The 17,754-nt window shown below is 65.8% G+C and overlaps 6 protein-coding genes across 6 annotated transcripts in view; 4 read left to right on the forward strand and 2 right to left on the reverse strand.

Moving 5' to 3' along the window:
• On the forward strand, positions 1–600 carry EMIHUDRAFT_431806 (hypothetical protein; the record flags this gene model as incomplete). Its single annotated transcript, XM_005794167.1, has 3 exons — positions 1–25; positions 103–237; positions 308–600. Coding segments are annotated over 3 exons (281 nt in total), but the record flags the coding sequence as incomplete, so codon positions are not given.
• Positions 601–1,196: 596 nt separating this feature from the next.
• On the forward strand, positions 1,197–3,788 carry EMIHUDRAFT_95020 (hypothetical protein; the record flags this gene model as incomplete). The annotated part of the gene is made up of 8 exons (XM_005794168.1): positions 1,197–1,340; positions 1,792–1,983; positions 2,062–2,217; positions 2,322–2,446; positions 2,691–2,757; positions 2,811–2,915; positions 3,145–3,306; positions 3,681–3,788. The coding sequence occupies 8 exons, from the start codon at positions 1,197–1,199 to the stop codon at positions 3,786–3,788; spliced, it is 1,059 nt and encodes a 352-aa protein (XP_005794225.1).
• Positions 3,789–4,330: 542 nt separating this feature from the next.
• Positions 4,331–4,897, reverse strand: EMIHUDRAFT_194322 (hypothetical protein; the record flags this gene model as incomplete). Its single annotated transcript, XM_005794169.1, has 2 exons — positions 4,331–4,690; positions 4,766–4,897. 2 exons carry the CDS (start codon positions 4,895–4,897, stop codon positions 4,331–4,333), a joined length of 492 nt encoding a protein of 163 aa, XP_005794226.1.
• A 1,756-nt stretch (positions 4,898–6,653) lies between these two features.
• On the forward strand, positions 6,654–7,883 carry EMIHUDRAFT_194324 (hypothetical protein; the record flags this gene model as incomplete). The annotated part of the gene is made up of 3 exons (XM_005794170.1): positions 6,654–6,828; positions 6,992–7,320; positions 7,428–7,883. The coding sequence occupies 3 exons, from the start codon at positions 6,654–6,656 to the stop codon at positions 7,881–7,883; spliced, it is 960 nt and encodes a 319-aa protein (XP_005794227.1).
• Positions 7,884–9,169: 1,286 nt separating this feature from the next.
• Positions 9,170–10,939, reverse strand: EMIHUDRAFT_431808 (hypothetical protein; the record flags this gene model as incomplete). The annotated part of the gene is made up of 1 exon (XM_005794171.1): positions 9,170–10,939. A coding segment is annotated over one exon (1,498 nt), but the record flags the coding sequence as incomplete, so codon positions are not given.
• A 4,763-nt stretch (positions 10,940–15,702) lies between these two features.
• Positions 15,703–17,754, forward strand: part of EMIHUDRAFT_194329 (hypothetical protein) — a gene marked incomplete at both ends in the record, with an annotated part of 9,499 nt that continues 7,447 nt past the window's right edge. The window contains 3 exons of the mRNA XM_005794172.1: positions 15,703–15,992; positions 16,097–16,480; positions 16,771–16,985. Of these exons, the coding sequence (XP_005794229.1) occupies positions 15,703–15,992; positions 16,097–16,480; positions 16,771–16,985 (889 nt within the window). The remainder of the gene's footprint in view (positions 15,993–16,096; positions 16,481–16,770; positions 16,986–17,754) is intronic.

Here is a 17,754-nt window from a genome sequence, read left to right on the forward strand (position 1 = left end):
GTCACTCAAACGCGTTTCTCTGTAGGTGAGCTGCTTGCTGCTGGCGCCAGCTGTGCGACACTCTCAGCCGAGCTCTGAGCCGCTCCTCGCCCCGTGTCGTAGGCCATTCGACGGCTCATGCGCTAGGTTCGCCCATGGCAGCGTGCGGCTTGCCGCGCGTCGCTGCCGTCTTGCTCGCGGCAGCACCAGCTCTGTCGCGCCCGCTGCCGCCGCCCTCGGCCAACACGGTCGCGCCGGGTCTACCCGGTGTCCCTCTCGCCGTCGCCAGCGCGCGCAGAACCGGAACCGCCGACGAAACCGCCTATAGGTGTGCTACGCGCCGAGGCACCGTCGGGCCGGCCACCAGCCGTCGCCGCCACCACACTCGCTGCCCTCGGCTCCGCCGCCCTTGTGCGAGCTGCATCGCTGACATATTAAGCTACGTGTGAGTCACTCTCCGCCCTCGGCGCGACTAGTCAGCAGTAGCGAGTGTGTGCGTCGCTGCTAGAGCCGGCCGAGGCACTCCCGAGGGCTCCTCGCAGCGACTCGAGCGGGTCCGAATTCACTCGGCGACCGGTAAACTAGCGACGGTGTCACTTTTCAAAGACGTACGTAACACGCGGACCGCCTCCCCCACCGTGCGATTGCCTTCAGTGGCCGCCAGACGTCCGGACCGCTCGCTTCTTGTGTGCAGCAGGGATTGCTGGCGAATGCCGCAAGTGGCTTTGGTGCTCGCGAGCACCCTCGCATACCCTTTCTTCGGCCTAGGGCCAAGCCTCCGGTCCCGTGCCGCCCACATGTTGCCCGACTTGGATGCCTGAGGCACGGCTGTGGCCGGTAGTGCACGAAAAACGAGAAAACAGGCATTTTCGATTTCGCCGACTTTGCCCATTAACCCTCCTACGCAGATACGACAAAATACGTCTGCTCATGGCGCCGAGCCCTGGTCTGGACACCAGATCGGCCCCCCGCCCCTAACATTAGCCTCTCCCAGCCGCTCTGTCGGCCATAATGTTAGGGGCGGGGGGGCCAAAATCACGCAAAACCATCTGCGTAGGAGGGTTAATGCCCGCAACCCACTGTATGCATTGCCCATCCCAGGGCTATCACCTGGACCTATCAACAGGCGCCTGCAGCGCCGTGCTCAGGAGCTGCTGCTCCAACCTGCGCACACTTCCGCCGAGCTGTGGCAGGCCATCGCCCAGTCCGCGGCATTGATGAACGCTCGCCCGCCGAGCCGGTTCCGCCTCTTCCTCCGCTGGCTCCTCGCCCCGCTGCTCATCATGTATGGCAAGCGCAAGCCGGAGCACCTTCACGCACTTCGCTTCCACCGTTTTGAAACCGAGGACGACGTGGAGGAGGTTGATCGTCAAATGATCGCTGATGGCCTTGCGCAGGCGCGCTCCGTGTCAGCGCGCGGCAATGCGGCGTACAGAAGAAAGAAAGAAAGAAAACAGACCAAACGAGGGATGGGAGGAGGACAGGGTCCCCGCCTGCACGAGCAGGATTTGGGGAAAGAAAACAGAAAACAAAGAAACAAAACAGACGACCCCTAGGTAGGTTTGTAGGTGGCCCCTTGGGACGGAGGAGGTACCGAAAAAAGAAGAGAAATGCCGAGCAGGAGGATACCGCACAGTTCACCTTCGACGTGCCACACCAAAATCGATGAGCAAGAGAAAGCGCGGTAACGACGAGCAAGCGGCGGCGGCTCCAGCGGGCGCTTCGGGCGACGCGCCGCCTCTGAGGGCGGCTCTGCCGTTTGCGTTGCCCTCGCCCGTCTATCTCACGCTCGGCCGCGATGACGTCGACAAGGCGCTGTCGCGCCTCGGGTTTGAGTCGTGCCGTGCGCTGGGGCTGGACGTGGAGGCGCGGCCGACGTTTCGGCGCAGCGGCGGCTCGAACCCGGTGGACACGATCCAGCTGTGCTCCGACCAGGCATGCGCCGTCGTCTCGCTCGGCCGCGCTGCGCGGCTCCCGCCTCTCCTCAGCAGGCTCGTCGCTTCGGTGCGCCGCCACCGCCGCCTCCCGGCCCATCCGTGGGCCCGCGAGCCGCTCTGCACCCTGCCCGCGTGACATGCTCAGGCCAGCGTCCTCAAGTTTGGCGCCGGGGTCGGAGACGACATCAAGCTGCTCGCCGGCCGGTTCCCGGAAGCCTTCTCGGCCGCCGACGGCGGCGGCGGAGGCGCGAGCGCGAGCGCGTGCGTGGAGCTGGCCGTCCTCGCGCCGCTCACGGGCGCGGTTGATGCCTGCGCGCCCCCCTACGGCCTCAAGCGCCTCGCCGCTCACTTCGGCCTCGACGGCTCCGCCAAGGACGGCTGCCCCGAGCCGCCTGGGAGCCTCAGCCGCCCTTGCCCATAGGGCTGGAGCTCGACAAGCCGAAGCGGATCCAGATGTCGGACTGGTCGCGCGTGCCGCTCTCGGCGCCGCAGATTCAGTACGCGGCGCTCGACGCGGCGGTCTCGCGCTGGTCTCGCCGCCTCAGATGCACGCACACGCACACGCGCTCTTCCGGCAGGCTGCCACTTGGTGATGCACTTGGGTGTATGCACACGACGGGGACGGTCAAGGACGGGCACGGCAACACCGGGGATGGGGTGGACACACACGCTAGCCGCAAGAGGAGCTGAGAGGAAGATTTGCGGCTAGCTAGCTGTGGCCAGCTCCACCGACCCTCGCGGCCGGAGCTCACCGGCGGCCGACTCGCGCTGCAGGCTCGCCGCGGTGCTGCTCGGCGTGTCGCACTGCGAAGGCCTCGCCGCGGCGGCCGCCCCGCATGCCGTGCGCGACATGTCCGGGACACGTCCATGACATGTCGAGACACATGTCCACAGGCGGCCGCCCCATACGCCGGGCTCGGAGGCGGGGGCGCGACGATCGCGACCCTGCTGCGCGTGCAGGCGGACGGCTCGTGCGACTCGCTCGCGGTCTTGCCGCCGGTCAGCTCCAGCCACTGCAGCACCCCCCCCCCCCCCCCCCTCACCCCTCCACCGTGCATCCCCCCCCCCCCACCCCCTCGCCTCGGCATGCGCCTCTTCCACCCCCTTCCCACGCCCCTGCGCTCCGCCGAATACTCTCCCGCAGCAGTGCCCGCCCCTGGGCATGGGCCAAAGCGCCATGACACGTCCACGACATGTCCACCACCTGCCCACGACCCGGCCCGCGCAGGCCGCGCGCCGCATCTTCCTCGCAGCAGCCGAGCGGCGCGACGCCGAAAGGCTGGCCAAGGGAGAGAGGAAGCGCGCTGGCAAGGCGGCGAAGAAGGCGGCGGCCGCGGCGGCCGCGGCCGCTACGACGGCGGCGGGGGCGGCGGCAGCGGCGGCGGCAATGGTGGCGGCGGCGGCGGCCACTGCTTCCGCCGTGCCCTCCCCCCTCTCGCATTCCGCCCCGCCCGCCCTGGCCGCACCCTCCACCGCCACCGCGCCTGTCGCCGCCGCCTCTGCCACCGCCTCTGCCGCCGCCGCCTCTGCCGCCGCTCCTGCCGCTGCCGCCTCCTCCCTCGCCGCCGGCTCCCCAGCCGCGATCCGTGCGGCGCCGCAGCCATCACAACTGCCGCAGCCGCTGGCTGCGCCCGGCCCGTGGAGCTGCATGTGCGGCCTGCAGTGCCGGACGCTAGATGCCGAGAGCAGAATCCTAGCCTTCTACCTGCGCTCGAGAAGACGCGTCCCGCTGCGTCGTATTCACGAGCCGCCCTGTCCTTTTAGGTGCTGGACGCCCGAGTGTTTCCGCTGCGGCCGCCTCAAGGGCGGTGGGGGCCCGCCGCCGGCCGCTTCGCACCAGAGGAGCGCCAAGCCGAGCCATCGGCGGCGTAAGCACCTCGACCACGCGAAAGCTCGGCATCAACGTGGGCAGTGTGGTGAGGGAGGCGGAGGCGCGTCGGCGCCGCCCAAGAAGCGGCGGAAAAAGGTGCCCGCGCAGAGGGATAATGGACTCCGAGCGGCGATCTGAGATCGTTGTATACACAAAGTGTGAGCGTGTCTCTCAGTGGCTCGTGCTATTACCTACATTATACGCTATATAATATGGTATATAGAGACCGGTAGAGAGGGCCCGAGAGAGGCGCGCAGCGCTGAACAGTGTCAGTGACAAGCCTCACTCGCTCTCAGCTGGAGCTGCGGACACCGAACGCTCAATGCACCCACCGAGCACCGTACCGAGCTACTAGTAATACACTATACAGTCTGATTCACATGAATTATTCAATACACATATTCACATGCACATGCTACACATGTGTATGTGCATGCATGTGGCGCATCTGTTCGCTCGCGGATGCTCGGTGTATGTGGCTGCCTCCCCGACAGCGGAGGCCCAGCCTCGCGCGCCCTGCGCGTCGAAGCGAGGTCCGGCGGCGTCACTCCTTCTTGAAGGCCTTGAGCAGCGTCAGGGCAGTAAGCGGCAGGTGGATCAGGTGCTGCATCTTCCACATCTTGGCCTTGTAGTTGGTGTCGTCCTGCGAGTTCATAAACAGGAGAGGGACGAAGCCGAGGCTGCCCAGACCGAACTGCTTGGCCAGCATGGTCGACTCCTTGTCGATGAGGTAGCCAGCCGAGAGGGCGCAGAACATGACGCCGGTGAAGCGGGAGAAGAAGAGGCCGATCGCCGACTCGTCGCCGATGTTCTTCTTTGTGTACGAGATGATGCCGTCCGGGCCAAAGAACTTGTCGTGATTAACAAGGAGGGGGACGCCGTACCCGCCATAGTAAAGCGCGTTCTGTGGGGCAGAGGCGGCGTGGTGGACGATGGTAGACGGCGGCGTGGGTTATGTGAGCGGTGGGCCGGTTCGCACCACGAGATTGACCGTCGGGATGTCGATCTCGCCGCCGCGGAGCTTGAGGACAGGCTTGGGGACGCTGGTCTTTGAGACCTTGAGCGCGGAGGCCGTGGCGAGCGTGGCGAGAAGGGTAAACTTGGCGAGCATTGATGAGGGTGCGACTGCGACAGCCGAGGTTTGCCGGCGGGCCCTTGCCCAAACCCGCCCCCCTTGCCTATAGTGGTGCCGAGTCACGATCAGCGTGCTTGCTTGCTAGCTTAATCCATAACCCTTGTCGCCATCGCAGCAGAGTGACTCGTTGGTGGTCACGCGGCGCGGAACGGTCTGCTGTTATTTACCCGTGCAGACCTGGTGAACCTTCTTTTCTACCAGGCTAGGATTGAGAGCAGCCTCGCTCTCAACCCTAGAAGTCGAAGGATTGTGAGCAGCACTCCTCGCAATCGTAGCATCTCTGTGCGATTGTGAGCGCCCACGCTCGCAATCCTACATCTTCTAGGACTAAGAGCAGCTCCGCTCCCAAGATGACTGGTGACGCCTACGAGCTACGTGCTACGACTACTACCAGCGCGCTCGCAATCCGAGCAAAGTCTAGGATTGCGAGCAGCACTGCTCACAATCCTAGCGACAAGCCTCCGATTGCGAGCAGGAGCGCTCGCAATCCTAGAACTTTCGCCGATTGCGAGCGACACCGCCCACAGTCCTACGACTTCTCTAGGATTGCGAGCGGGTCCCCTCGCAATCGGTGCGAGCACTGTTGGATTGTGAGGAGACCTCCCCCGGCCGGCGCGCTCACTCACAAGCGCTCGCGGCTGGAGCGATTGGGAGCGCCCCCTGTGCGCATGCTAGCAATCCTTGGATCTTTGGTACGATTGTGAGCACCGCCGCTCATAGTCCTACAAGATGTAGGATTGCGAGCGCTCCTGCTCGCAATCGGAGGCATGTTGCTAGGATTGTGAGCAGTGCTGCTCGCAATCCTAGACTTTGCTCGGATTGCGAGCGCGCTGGTAGTAGTCGTAGGCGTCACCAGTCATCTTGGGAGCGGAGCTGCTCTTTCTTAGTCCTAGAAGATGTAGGATTGCGAGCGTAGGCGCTCACAATCGCACAGAGATGCTACGCTTGCGAGGAGTGCTGCTTTAATTCTTCGACTTCTAGGGTTGAGAGCGAGGCTGCTCTCAATCCTAGCCTAGTACAAAAGATCACCTGCAGACCTCGAGTGCACGACTCGAAAAATAACAACCTTCTCCGCTGCGCTGGCGCCGCTGTGCGCTCGTACACAGCCGCCGCGTGTGGCGCTGGGTGGGTGTCCGATCTTGTCCGCCGCCACGGGTGTGGCAGAATGCGCACGATGCAGCTGATGCTCGGGACGCTTGCGGTCGGGTGTGTCCTCATCGTCAAGGAGGCGCTGCCCTTCTTTGGCGGTGCCGCCTCAGAGGGAGGTGCAGCGGCGCCTCAGGACGGCTACCTGAGCCTGCAGGCTACGGAGCCGAGCGCTCGGGTGCTGGCCGGCGCAGACAGGCGCGACGCGTCCGCGAGCCTGCGGGAAGCCATGGCGGCGCCGCAAGTGGCTTCGCTGGCATACGCTACCAATGCGTCGCACAGGACAGGCTCCGCAAGGCCGGCCGCACTCAGCACGGCCCCGGACATGATCCATGCCGGCGGCCACACATCTAGCGCGCCGATACAGCGCTGGGCGACTGCCGTTACCGCCATCGGAGGCAACGTCTCCGCCGCCGCGGCTGCAAAGCGAACGAGCTATGCGAGCACTGGACCAGTGCCTTGGACTGGAGGCGCCTCCTCTTAGAGGTGGCGATGCCAGCCGCCCGCCGCGCGTTCAACAAGCCCCGATCACGACCCACCTGTAGGCGAGCCTCCGTTTATAGCCTTGGGCATCGTCTCGAACGTGATGTGGGCGGACAGCTTTGCGCGGCGGAGGTGGATCCGCCAGACGTGGAAGACATACTCGAACGTGGGCCGCACGATGCATGTTGTCTTCATCGTCGGCATGCTCCAGAGCGACCTCTCTCCCATCCCGGGCGAGGTGGAACAGAAGCTGCGCGCCGAGGCGGCCGAGCACGGAGGTGCGCCTTGTCGAGAGCTGCGAGTGAACGGCTGGTCGGCACTGGCTGTGCCGCCGGCATGCGCCTGTGATACGCACCTGCCTCTATCACCGCCATCGGTCCAGGCTGAGGGGCGATCGCGCCACCATCACTCACCCCTCCCCTCCCCCACCGCACGCTTCAGACTTGCTGCTGCTCGACGATGTGCCGGAGCGAAAATCGCCCTGCCTCAAGACGATGGCGTGGTTCCGCCACGCCGTGCACACCTACTCGGGCGCCACCTTCATCGCCAAGACCGACGACGACGCGTTTGTGCAGACCATCAAGCTCGAGGCAAACATCCGCCCTTTCACACAGACGCCGCGCGTATACATTGGCTCGACGCTCTGGGGCTCGTTCGTCACAAAGACATTCGAGCCTTGCGCGCGGCGGATGGGGCCGAATATGTGCGCCGGCGGGATGAAGGAGGAAAACTGCGTCCAAAAGGGCGCAATCGGGCCGTACCCGTACGCGGTGGGTATGCTTCAGGCGAGGGCTCAGCCACACCCGCTCACGGCGGGCTGAGTGCATCTGCCCGGCACGCGGTGCTGACTGCTGGCCCGTCGCTCCCGGTGCTGCAGGTGCTCTCTTACGGCGTCGCTGCATGGATGGTGCAGCAGGACGCCTTCCTCGACTTTGAGCAACGAGCGACTGCCGCGACGCGACCGCCGATGATGACGCAGGGCGAGGACATGGTGATAGGCATGTTCCTCTACCTATCGCCTTGGCCGCTGATGCCGCTGCACTGGGGCTGGGACAAGCTGCACGACCTGTGCTTCAAGTGCACTCGCAAGGACCAGATCTGGCGGCCAATCACCGTCCAGACCGTCGTCGCCCACCACATTGCAAATGAGCAGATTATCACGGAGGTTTTCCGCAACATCACGCACGGCAGCCACTTCGACCCGCGCCCGTGCGACGACGCCTGCCAGCAGAAGCTGCTGCCGTTCGAAGTGACCAGCCTCGAAGACCTGTGCAGCCGAGCGGGCGGCAGCATCCGCAAAGTGTACAGCAAATGCGCACTCGTGCCGAAATAGTGGTCGTGGGGCGAGCTTGGCGGGAGGGAGTCAGCACACGGGGCCACTCGCAGCGCAGCTGGAGCTGCCCGTTTTTTGAGATACTGAAAGTTAAACGTCAGGGGCGGGGAACCCGCAATTTGAGATGCTGAGGGCATTTTGAGTTGCAAATCATCTCTCGCCCGGGTTGCGGGTATGGCTCTTTACCAGAGCTTGTACGTGAAAGCCGAAGTTCTGACTGTCGTTGCTGTTTCTCGACTGTCTGTGCTTGTGCGTCTTGGGTGGTCCGGGGTTGTGTTTTTGTGTGTGGCCACACCGGAACACTTGGAGCACTTGGAGTGCAGTCTGTGCAGTCATCAGCCGCACATCATCCAGAGCCGGGGTGCGGGGAGCTAAGAAGCGCACCCAGCGGGCCGGATGATTGGGATCGGGTTGCGGGCAAGAGAGCGCCTGGGGGGTGCGCGTTGCAGGGAAGGGCCAAAGCACGGGGGTTAGTCCGCGCTTCGGGTTATACAAGGGGCGCGAGACTAGAATTCTCTTTTCCCTCAAGCTGCTTCAAGCCGTCATGGGCAGCCCTGCGCGGCGACGTTCTGGCGCGTGGCAATCGCCGCCCATTTCGCAGGGTGTGAGGTCGACGCGCCCCAATAACGTCTCTTCGCACCAGCCTCCAAGGCGTTGGACCTCCGCTGACGAGCGCTGCGGTGCGGCTGAGTTGGAGCACCGTCCGCGGAAAACCGTGTGCATCTGTCCGGTATGCTTCGTACCGACCGCCCCCGGCCAGCTTGCGTTCGCCACCCGCCTTCGACAGCGGCAGCGGCAGGAGTACGTGGCGTGGCAGCGATCGCTAAAGCCGTATGCCCGCTCGCCGTCGTTTGCTGAGGAGGAGAGGCTGCTGCTTGTGCGGGCGGACGGCGAGCGGGCGCGGTCTGCGCGTACTGCCCGAAGGTCATCACTCTCGGGCCACGCGAAAAAAGGCTTGGTCACGGAGCGGCTAAAGGCGCTGCAGGGGGCGGGCGCAGACACGCCTCAAAAGGGTCCCAGGAGGCCCTTGGAGGAGGCCCACGGACAATGATGACAGGGGTCTGGTGGCGTGCCCCTGCTACGCAGAGACCCAGATGTTCATGCGAGCACTCTAACCGCTTCGGCGCTCGGCGGTGCACGCACGCACGGGGATGAATCAACCTCACTTGTCTGCTCTTTCACCCCGCCGCAGAGCCGCCGGTGTGCAGCGCGAGAGCCGGAGAGGATTAGAGCGTCTCAGAAGGAGTGTCGCAGATGGGAGATCCGGGGAGTGAGCCATTCGTAGTCGGTTATCTATGGCTATAAACAAAGCTCGGTCAGCTCAGTAGTGTGAGAGGAGAGGAGAGTGACTCCTCTCATATCCTCGCGAGAGACGTGTGTGACACTGAGAGAGCGACCCACGCAACGACCAAAACGTGTGCGGCCGCGCGTCGTCAATGGACAAAATGCACACACTCGAGTGGGGGGGGACGGGGTCGAGAGAGACACGAGACTCGGAGGCTCCGACGAGCGACTATCTTCGACTCTTTGGACTCTTGTCCGAGCGGGACTTCGAATCTCAACACGTATCTAGACGTTCGGCGGTGCGCACGTCGGACCGAGGACAGAGACCACCGCTCGCCCGCGCCCCGCTGCTCAGCGGCCCATCAGCATGTGGTGGTGGCGGCCCGGCTCTTCGTAGCGCCCGTACCGCTCCTCCTCGCGCCGCTGCTCCTCGCGCCGCTCGCCGTGCTCGATCGCCGCCAGGCCCAGCACCGGGTGGCCCTGCGAGGCGAGGGCGACGCCCGCCAGCTTGTCGTGGCCGGTCGCCAGGAGCGCGCCGTCGAGCAGGGGGCGGAACCTCTTCTCCTCGGGCGGGGTCGCCGCCGCGGCGCCGGTCATGCCCTCGGACAGGGTGCCGAACGCGTCGCCCGTCGCCGCGCCGGACGCCTGGTACGCCTCGCCCTCCTTCTGGAAGTCGAAGTCCGGGTCGGTGAAGAAGCGGAAGGCAGTGTCGGCGCCCTGGGAGGCGAAGCCGGCGCCGGTGGTGGCGCCCTTCTGCGCGAAGGGCATCCAGCCGCCCTTCTCCGCCGGCGCCGCCGCGGCGGCCGGCGGCGGGACCGCCTCGACCGCCTCCGCGCCCTCCGCCGCCTGCAGCCAGCGGCCGCCGCCGTGGCGGCCGTGCTCGCCGCGGCCGTACTCGCCGTACTCGTACCGGTCGTCGCGGCGGTACTCGTCCTCGCGGCGCTGCTCCTCGCGGTGCTCGCCCATCTCCATCGCCGCGAGGCCCAGCATCGGGTGGCCCTGCTCCGCCAGCTCCATGCCGAGCAGGTCGTCGTGGCCAGTCATGAGGAGCGCGCCGTCGAGGAGCGCGCCGCCGCCCCGCTTCTCCTCGGGCGGCGTCGCCGCCGCGGCGCCGGCCATGCCCTCGGATAGGGTGCCGAACGCGTCGCCCGTCGCCGCGCCGGACGCCTGGTACGCCTCGCCCTCCTTCTGGAAGTCGAAGTCCGGGTCGGTGAAGAAGCGGAAGGCAGTGTCGGCGCCCTGGGAGGCGAAGCCGGCGCCGGTGGCGGCGCCCTGCTGCGCGAAGGGCATCCAGCCGCCCTTCTCCGCCGGCGCCGCCGCGGCGGCCGTCTCCGGGCTCGCCCCCAGCTTGCGGCGGCCCATCGACCCGCCGGCCACCAGGTTGCCAAAGTCGGAGGACGTGTCCTTGTTCAGGTCGGAGAAGCGGTTGCCGGTGTTGGAGGCGGAGTCGGAGCTCGCCTGGAAGGCGCCGCCCGTGATCCAGTCGAGCCCCGTCTCGACGCCCGCCGCAGTGTACTTTGCCCCCGTGAGGAGGCCCATCCCGGCGAACTGCGTCCACGAGGCGGGGCCGCGCTGCTCGTCGGGCGGCGAGGTGACGGCGCCGCCGAGGAAGCCGGCGTCGGTGGTGAGCGGGTCGCCGCCCGACGCCGTGGGGACGGGCGCCGCGGGGCCGGAGGTGATGGCGAGCGCGAGCATCGGGCTGGGCTTGGCTGGCTGGTAGGGAGAGAGGGCGGCGAGGAGCAGGTCCTTTGCGTGACTTGAGGAGGTGAAGGAGGGACGCGTCCGCCGAGCTGTCCACGCCCTGAGAGCGCGCTCGCCTGCTCCTTGGCGGGAGCTCCGGTCCGTGGCTTATTCTCCATGATTGTTAACGTGCATCGTTTCGAGGAGATTTTTAGCAATACCAAACAACTCTAACACTTGTGTGTCGTTTCGATACCCTACGCGTTTCTCTACGCCTCCCCTCCATCCTTCTCTTTCTTTCCTATTCGCGTATCTAGTAGCACCACTGCAAACAAAACGTGTGAGTGTTAGAGTTGTTTGGTATTGCTAAAAATCTCTCTCTCCACTGCAAAAGATCAAGAAGGGGAAGAGAGAGTTGGAGGATGGAGACTTTCTTTCTTGAGATTTGGTGTTTTTGTTGTTTAGAGGATGGAAATAAACAAAATCAAACGCCGAGACGAGACGAGATGCATGGAATAAGCATGTGTCCCCCCCCTCACGATCTTCATTCAATCAAACACACCAGAGTGGTGGGGCAAAAGAGTTTAAACAAGACAACTCTCTCTCACAGCACACAGGCTCGACACAGGTGCAAAAGAGATCTCACGCCTTACTCGGGTTGCCAAGTCTACGAGCCCATACGTGTACGTGCTGGCTCTAGCATGCGAGCTCACGCGCCCGCCCGACACGCTCGCCGGTGAGCGCCGTCGAGATCTCACCGCCGGACATGCCGAACTGCTCGGAGTCGTGCTCTAGTGCCCTGAGCTGCCCGAGAGCCACTGGCGAGCGGCACCGACGGGACTCTCGTCATGCGTATCCCCGTCTCCTCCGCCTAGCTCCCCTGGCGACAAAGAGCCACCGCTGTCACGTATGGCGCGCTCGTGCGTTTGGACGCGCGCCTGCTGCACGTGCGCCATCGCCTCCGCCCTCTGGAACTCGCGGCTCACCGTGAAGGATGGCTTGGCTTCCACATGTGTCGTCACGCTTGGACAGACCAGTTTAGCGGCGGAAGCCCATGGCGGCGGCTAGGGCGGCGGCGCACCATGCAGATTATGCTGAGAATCGCTGCGACGAGGCCGACGATGACTCCGATGACGACTCCCATGGTTACCTTGACGGTGACGGCCAAGGACGATGCCGACGTCGAAGGCGGCGATGGAGATGGCGGTGGCGGCGCTCGAGATGGCGGTGGCGGCGACGATGCCGACAACGACGGCGGTGAAGGTGGTGGTGGCAACCTGTGTCACCCGAAATCCATAGTGTCACTCCAGATCCATAAAATGTCGCATTTGCAGCGCATTTTGTTGCAAACAAGTGTGCAAATGGTTGTTTTGACCAGTACTCACCTGCCCCTGCGGAGCATGCGCATGCTAGCTCTCGTACATGCACTCTCTCTTCCGTCCGCACCCGCACGGTACCCATTCCGGAGCCCACCATGCCGCTCGCACCTGGCTCGCACCCACCCACTATGCGTGTGGTCATGCCAACAGTGCTATGAGCTAATCACTTGGGGACGCCCATGAAGCCCAAGAACCTGGCCTGACTCTCCCGCTCACTCTGCTCGCGTGCGCGCGAAGCGTTGAGCTCGGCCAGCATCAAATCCTGCGCAAAGGTTGGGGAGAACATGCTCCCGCCCGGCTGTGCAAACACGGAGGGGGCCGTCTCTGCATCGCGAGTGCGATAGAGCGGCGCCGCCGGTGCCGGCTTGGCCCTCTTGCGGCGCTGCCCCTGCGGCGCATCCCTCGGCGGTGGCGGCCCGGGTGGTGGTGGCGGCGGCGGAGGCGGCGGCGGAGGCGGCGGCGGAGGCGGCGGCGGAGGCGGCGGCGGTGGCGGCGGCCGCGTCCACGTCGTCTGCTTGTCGACCGAGTTGTAATAGTAGGGGCGCCCATTGCCGTCCACGTACTCGGTCCAGTCCTTGCCGATTTCGGCCTGGCTCTCCTCCTCCTCCTCCTCCCCCGCCTCGTCGGCGTCCGCCTTCTTCTAGGGTACCCAAACTCCGGGGCCGGTGTGCGGGGAGCGAACCTTAACGGCCGCCCAGAAGCTTTCTGAGCGAACCAATCGGGCCAGGATCATCAGCATATGTCCCCTCCACAACATCGTGGGCGTTTGAGCGGTATTTGAGGAGCACCGCCACTCTGAAGTTTGGCCGGGTGGTCTGCAGACCCCCCCCCCCCCCAAGCAGCAGACGAGCGGGCTCCGTGGGGTCGAAAAAGTCGACGCTGGGAGTCGCACTCGTCAAACCATCGCAGTACCATGCGGTCCGCACGTACCGCCCACATCCCCTCCACCGCTGAGAAGGCGCAGATGCTTCCTCCTCTGTCGCGTCGCTCTCGTCTGCCTCGTCCTGCGACGCCGCCGCCGCCTGCCGATCCCTTGCTCTCGCGGCTTCTCCCGCCTTTCGGCGCAACTCTGCCCTCCTCGCGGCATATTTTGGCCCCTCGAGTTTATCGAGCTCTCCACCTCTCCTCGCGCAAGGACGACTCTTCTGACGCCCACTCCGATCATTTGCCGCCAAGTCATATCGTTGCTCAGGTCCACTCTCTCTTCGAACACTTGTACCTCCACCGATGATGTTGTCGGTGGGTAGAAAGAAAGAAAACAGACACCCAAGGGAGGGATGGGAGGAGGGCACGCCGCCACCACACAGGGGTTTTAAGGAGAGGAGTGTGGTGCTAGCCGTCGCCCACCCTAACCCTTGGTCGTCTGCCTCTTTCTATCTCCCTTCGCAGTCCCTCGCCGATTCTCGCTGCAACCTTCATGCCACCTCGCGGTCGTCCCACTCTCGTCGTTCTCCCTCCTGTCGCTTCCTCCTCTGTCGCGTCGCTCTCGTCTGCCTCATCCTGCGACGCCGCCGCCGCCTGCCGATCCCTTGCGCTCTCGCGGCTTCTCCCGCCTTTCGGCGCAACTCTGCCCTCCTCGCGGCATATCCTGGCCCCTCGAGTTTATCGAGCTCTCCTCGCGCAAGGACGACTCTTCTGACGCCCACTGCGATCATTTGCCGCCAAGTCATGTCGTTGCTCAGGTCGGCACTCTCTCTTCGGACACTTGTACCTCCACCGATGATGTTGGCGCTGGGGTCCCCTTCGGGTGCATCGTGACAGCTGACGGCGGGATTTCCACTGGTTCATCCTCCTCTGAGTCGTCTTCCCCGGCTTCCTCCCTCCCGTTCGGCTCTACGTTCAGCACGTTCAGCGTGGCTCACGTAAACGCACAACCCCGGGCCCGAAATCGCACAGAGTCCGCTCACCCTCCATTTGTCGGTGGGTAAAAGAAAGAAAGAAAGAAAACGGACAACCCAAGGGATTTGTCGGTGGGTAAAAGAAAGAAAGAAAACAGACCTTCGAGGGAGGGATGGGTTTTTAGAAATTAGAAAACAGACAACCCAAGGGAGGGATGGGAGGACGGCACGCCGCCACCACACAGGGATTTTAAGGAGGGATAAATAAATAAATAAATAAATACAACGGACATCCCAAGCTAGGGCTGGGTCGAGGACAGACACGTCCCCACCTTTGCAGGATTTTAAGGAGGGATTGGCGAGAATTCTGCAGACCCAAATTCTTTTTGTAGCCGAGCTGGCTCCCAGGTAGCCTAAGGCCGGTGCCCTGAGAGCACGTGTGCTTCCCAATCGCCGTCGATGAAGTTGAAGCACGTTCTATCCCAGCCCGCGTCGTCGCTGGCGCAGCATCATGCGGCATGGGCGAGGTGTCAGCGCGTGTCGGCGACGCGTGCACTGCCGCCGCGACTCTTGGACGACGGCACAGGCGACACATCAAAGTGCCCCTTTTTTGGCGGACCGCGTGGAGGCGGGATTGGGGACGCGAACATCGTCTCGGGCGTGCTTTTCATTGGCGTCGTGATCCTCGTGCAGCGGATGCTCACACGGGGGCCGCTCAGATTGCTGAGAGACCTTGTCACGTTAATCTCAGCGGGTTTGGGAAGGCTAAGGTGATTAGAGAGAGTACAAAACGATGTGTCATCACGGGCGCACACACTTATAAGCCACTCATGGACACTGGCCTCGGGCCTGGGCCGCACGCCGACACGTCCTCCCCGTCTCCTCCTCCTCGACCGCCGGCGGCGGCCGGAGTTGGAGGGGGCGCACGCACGCGCTGCTGGATGCGGTAGCAGAGCGACTCCTCGACGAGCCAGAGCCTGGGGGCGGGCACGGGTCGCGCGTCAGAGGGAGCTGCGGCAGGGCGCCGCGGCGGCACAGGTGCGCTCTCCTGCGCTTCTTTGCGAGGAGCGCGCCGCAGCCCGCCTCCTCCTGAAGCTCGGCCACGGTGGCGCGGTGCGCCTCTGCATTCTGCCGCAGCCGCGCGCCAACCTCGCATAGCCTCGACGACACCGCTGCGGCACGCGCTCGCAGCAGGTCCTCGGCTCGCAGCAGCGGGTCAGCCGCGGCGAGCAGCAGCGCAAGGCCGACGCTGCCGTCCTCCGCGCCCGGCCGCTCCCGCTTTGACGCGGCTGCCCTCGCGTCCTCGACCGCGGACGTAAGCGCCGAGGTATATCGCGCCGTGGCGGCGATGTGCTCGTCGATTGCCTCGGCCTGGATTGCGAGGAGGTCGAGGTGCGCGAGCGTCGCGGCCTCAGTCGCGTTGCGCACGGTCCCGGCAAGCAATGAAAAGGGGACCGACAAGTCGCTGGACACGTCTGCCGGGCTGGCCATGGCGTTGACGCGCCACGGAGCTGGGTGGGTATGTTGCGCGGCTATCGCCGGGGACCGCGTCAGGAAAAGAAAAATTCGCAAGACAGGAAAAGAAAAACGGCGGCTTGAAATTCTTTTTCCTTTGAGCAGCACACCCACTGGCGAGACATGGCGCCCGCCTCCGCCACCCCCCTGCGCTTTCAGCGGCTGCATCACGCGCTCAAGGGCGACGTCGGGGTCGACGAGGTTGAGACGCTGCTCGACACGCTCCACGGCGACTTGCTGCGCACGCTCGAGCGCTCGCCGTCGGCGCACACGCCTGGAGGTGTTCCGCAGCCGCCCGCCTTCCCGGCGCCATCGAGCGCGCCTTCGCCGTCGACGTCCGCATATGAGCGCGCGGCGGCGGAGCTGTTGCTCCTGGGCACCGACGCCACCGCGCAGCTCCTCGTCGACTTTGAGTGCGCCCGCCAGCCGAGACCCTCCTCGCCACGGCCCTCTCCACGGCTGCACACCACCGCCACCTCCGGCTCACTTCGCCCCCGCCCGCCGCCACTTCTCGCAGGCGCGAGTCACACAACGCGGCGCAGGCCCTCCGCCGCGCGGCCGACGACCCCGCCGCCGCCTCCGACCCTCTCGCCCTGCTGCCAGCCGAGCTGCGGCTACTGGAGCACCTGCACGAGCAGCGGTGCCTGCTGCTGCGGTGCGTGCAGCAGCTGCTGGCGATCGCCTTCGTCGACAGCGCCTCCCCGCTCCACCGCGTCGCCTCCGGCCGCGTCTCCCTCCTCTGCGGCGAAGGCCTCCCGTCGCGCCTCTGCACGCTCGCCGCCGCAGGCGCCTTCCCAGGCGGAGAGGCGTCGGCCGCGTCCCGCCTGCCGCGCCGGCTGCGCGGGGAGGGCAAGGAGGGCGGCGAGGGCGACAAGGAGCGACTGCGGGTGGCGCGGCTCGAGTGGCTCCGCCGCGTCGGCGCGGCGACCGCGCGTCATGAGCAGGACGAGAGGCGCGAGCTGCTCCTCCTCGACACACCTCCTCGACACCTCCCAGACCCCTCCCAGACCCCTCCCAGACCCCTCCCAGACCCCTCCCAGACCCCTCGCAGAACCCTACCCAGACCCCTCCCAGACCCCTCCCAGACCCCTCGCAGAACCCTACCCAGACCCCTCCTAGACCCCTCCTAGAGCGGCTCTGCCTCGTGCGGCGAGCCTGGCCCCGAGCCTCGCCCCCTTGCCCTCCCGCCAGGTGCGAGCTGCTCGAGCTGCTCTGCCTCGTCCAGGCGGCGCCGCTGCTGCAGCTGCAGGCGCGGCTGACGCTTGCGCCCGCCGAGGACGCGTCGCTCCTCGAGCAGCAGCTCGGCGTCGTCGCCTCCGAGGCGGCTCGCGCCGGGCCGACTCCGCCCGCCGCCGCCGACGCCGAGGATGCCGAGGCTTGCGGCGGCCGGCCGGCGGCGAGCAGCGGTGCGGCGACCTCCCCCCTCCCCCCCTCCCCCCCTCCCCCCTTCCCCCCCGCCCCCGGCTCGGCCTCGTCCTTGAGGTGGAGACGTCGCCGACCTGTTAGGCCGCGCGCTCTCCCTGGCTGTCCTCGGCACGCTCGCCGCGATGCAGGCCCGAGCAGCTCGCTTGCTGAGTTGTCCACGACACGTCCACGACACGTCCACGACACGTCCACGACACGTGCCTTGCGTGTCCCCGCAGGCCGAGCAGCTCGCTTGCGAGGCCGTCTCCCGCACGCCCGACGCCGCGGCGCGTCACCGCAAGGCCACCGAGAAGCTCCTCGCCATGTGCGCGGCGGCGGCGCCCGGAGGCGGCGGCGGCAGCGGCTCGCTCTCGCTTCTGGGGCCCGCGGCTTCGGGGGCACTTCTTCTGCCGGGGCCGCAGGCAGTGACAGCGTTGACGGCACCGACGTTGCCGGCGACGTCGGTGCCAGCGGCGGCGGCAGCCGCAGCGTCCCATGGCGGCGGCGGCGCCCTTGGCGCGCTGGCCCTCGGCTGGTGCGGCGTGCAGCTCGAGGTTGCGCCTGAGGCGTCCGTCGGTGCTGTCGCCGGCGAGCTCGCGTCGCAGGCGACGCAGCTCTTGCCCGCTGGCTGTGAGCAGCCTCCCTTCACACCTTCTTCGCGTGAACAGGCGACGCGGCTCGATGGGCTCGGCTGGTGCTCCTCTCTCTTTGAGGGCGACGGCTTCCGCGCAGAGGCGCCGCCCGAACCCCCCTCGCCCCCCCCCCCCCCCC

Source organism: Emiliania huxleyi, assembly GCF_000372725.1.
Source record: "Emiliania huxleyi CCMP1516 unplaced genomic scaffold EMIHUscaffold_1, whole genome shotgun sequence".
NCBI lineage: Eukaryota > Haptophyta > Isochrysidales > Noelaerhabdaceae > Emiliania > Emiliania huxleyi.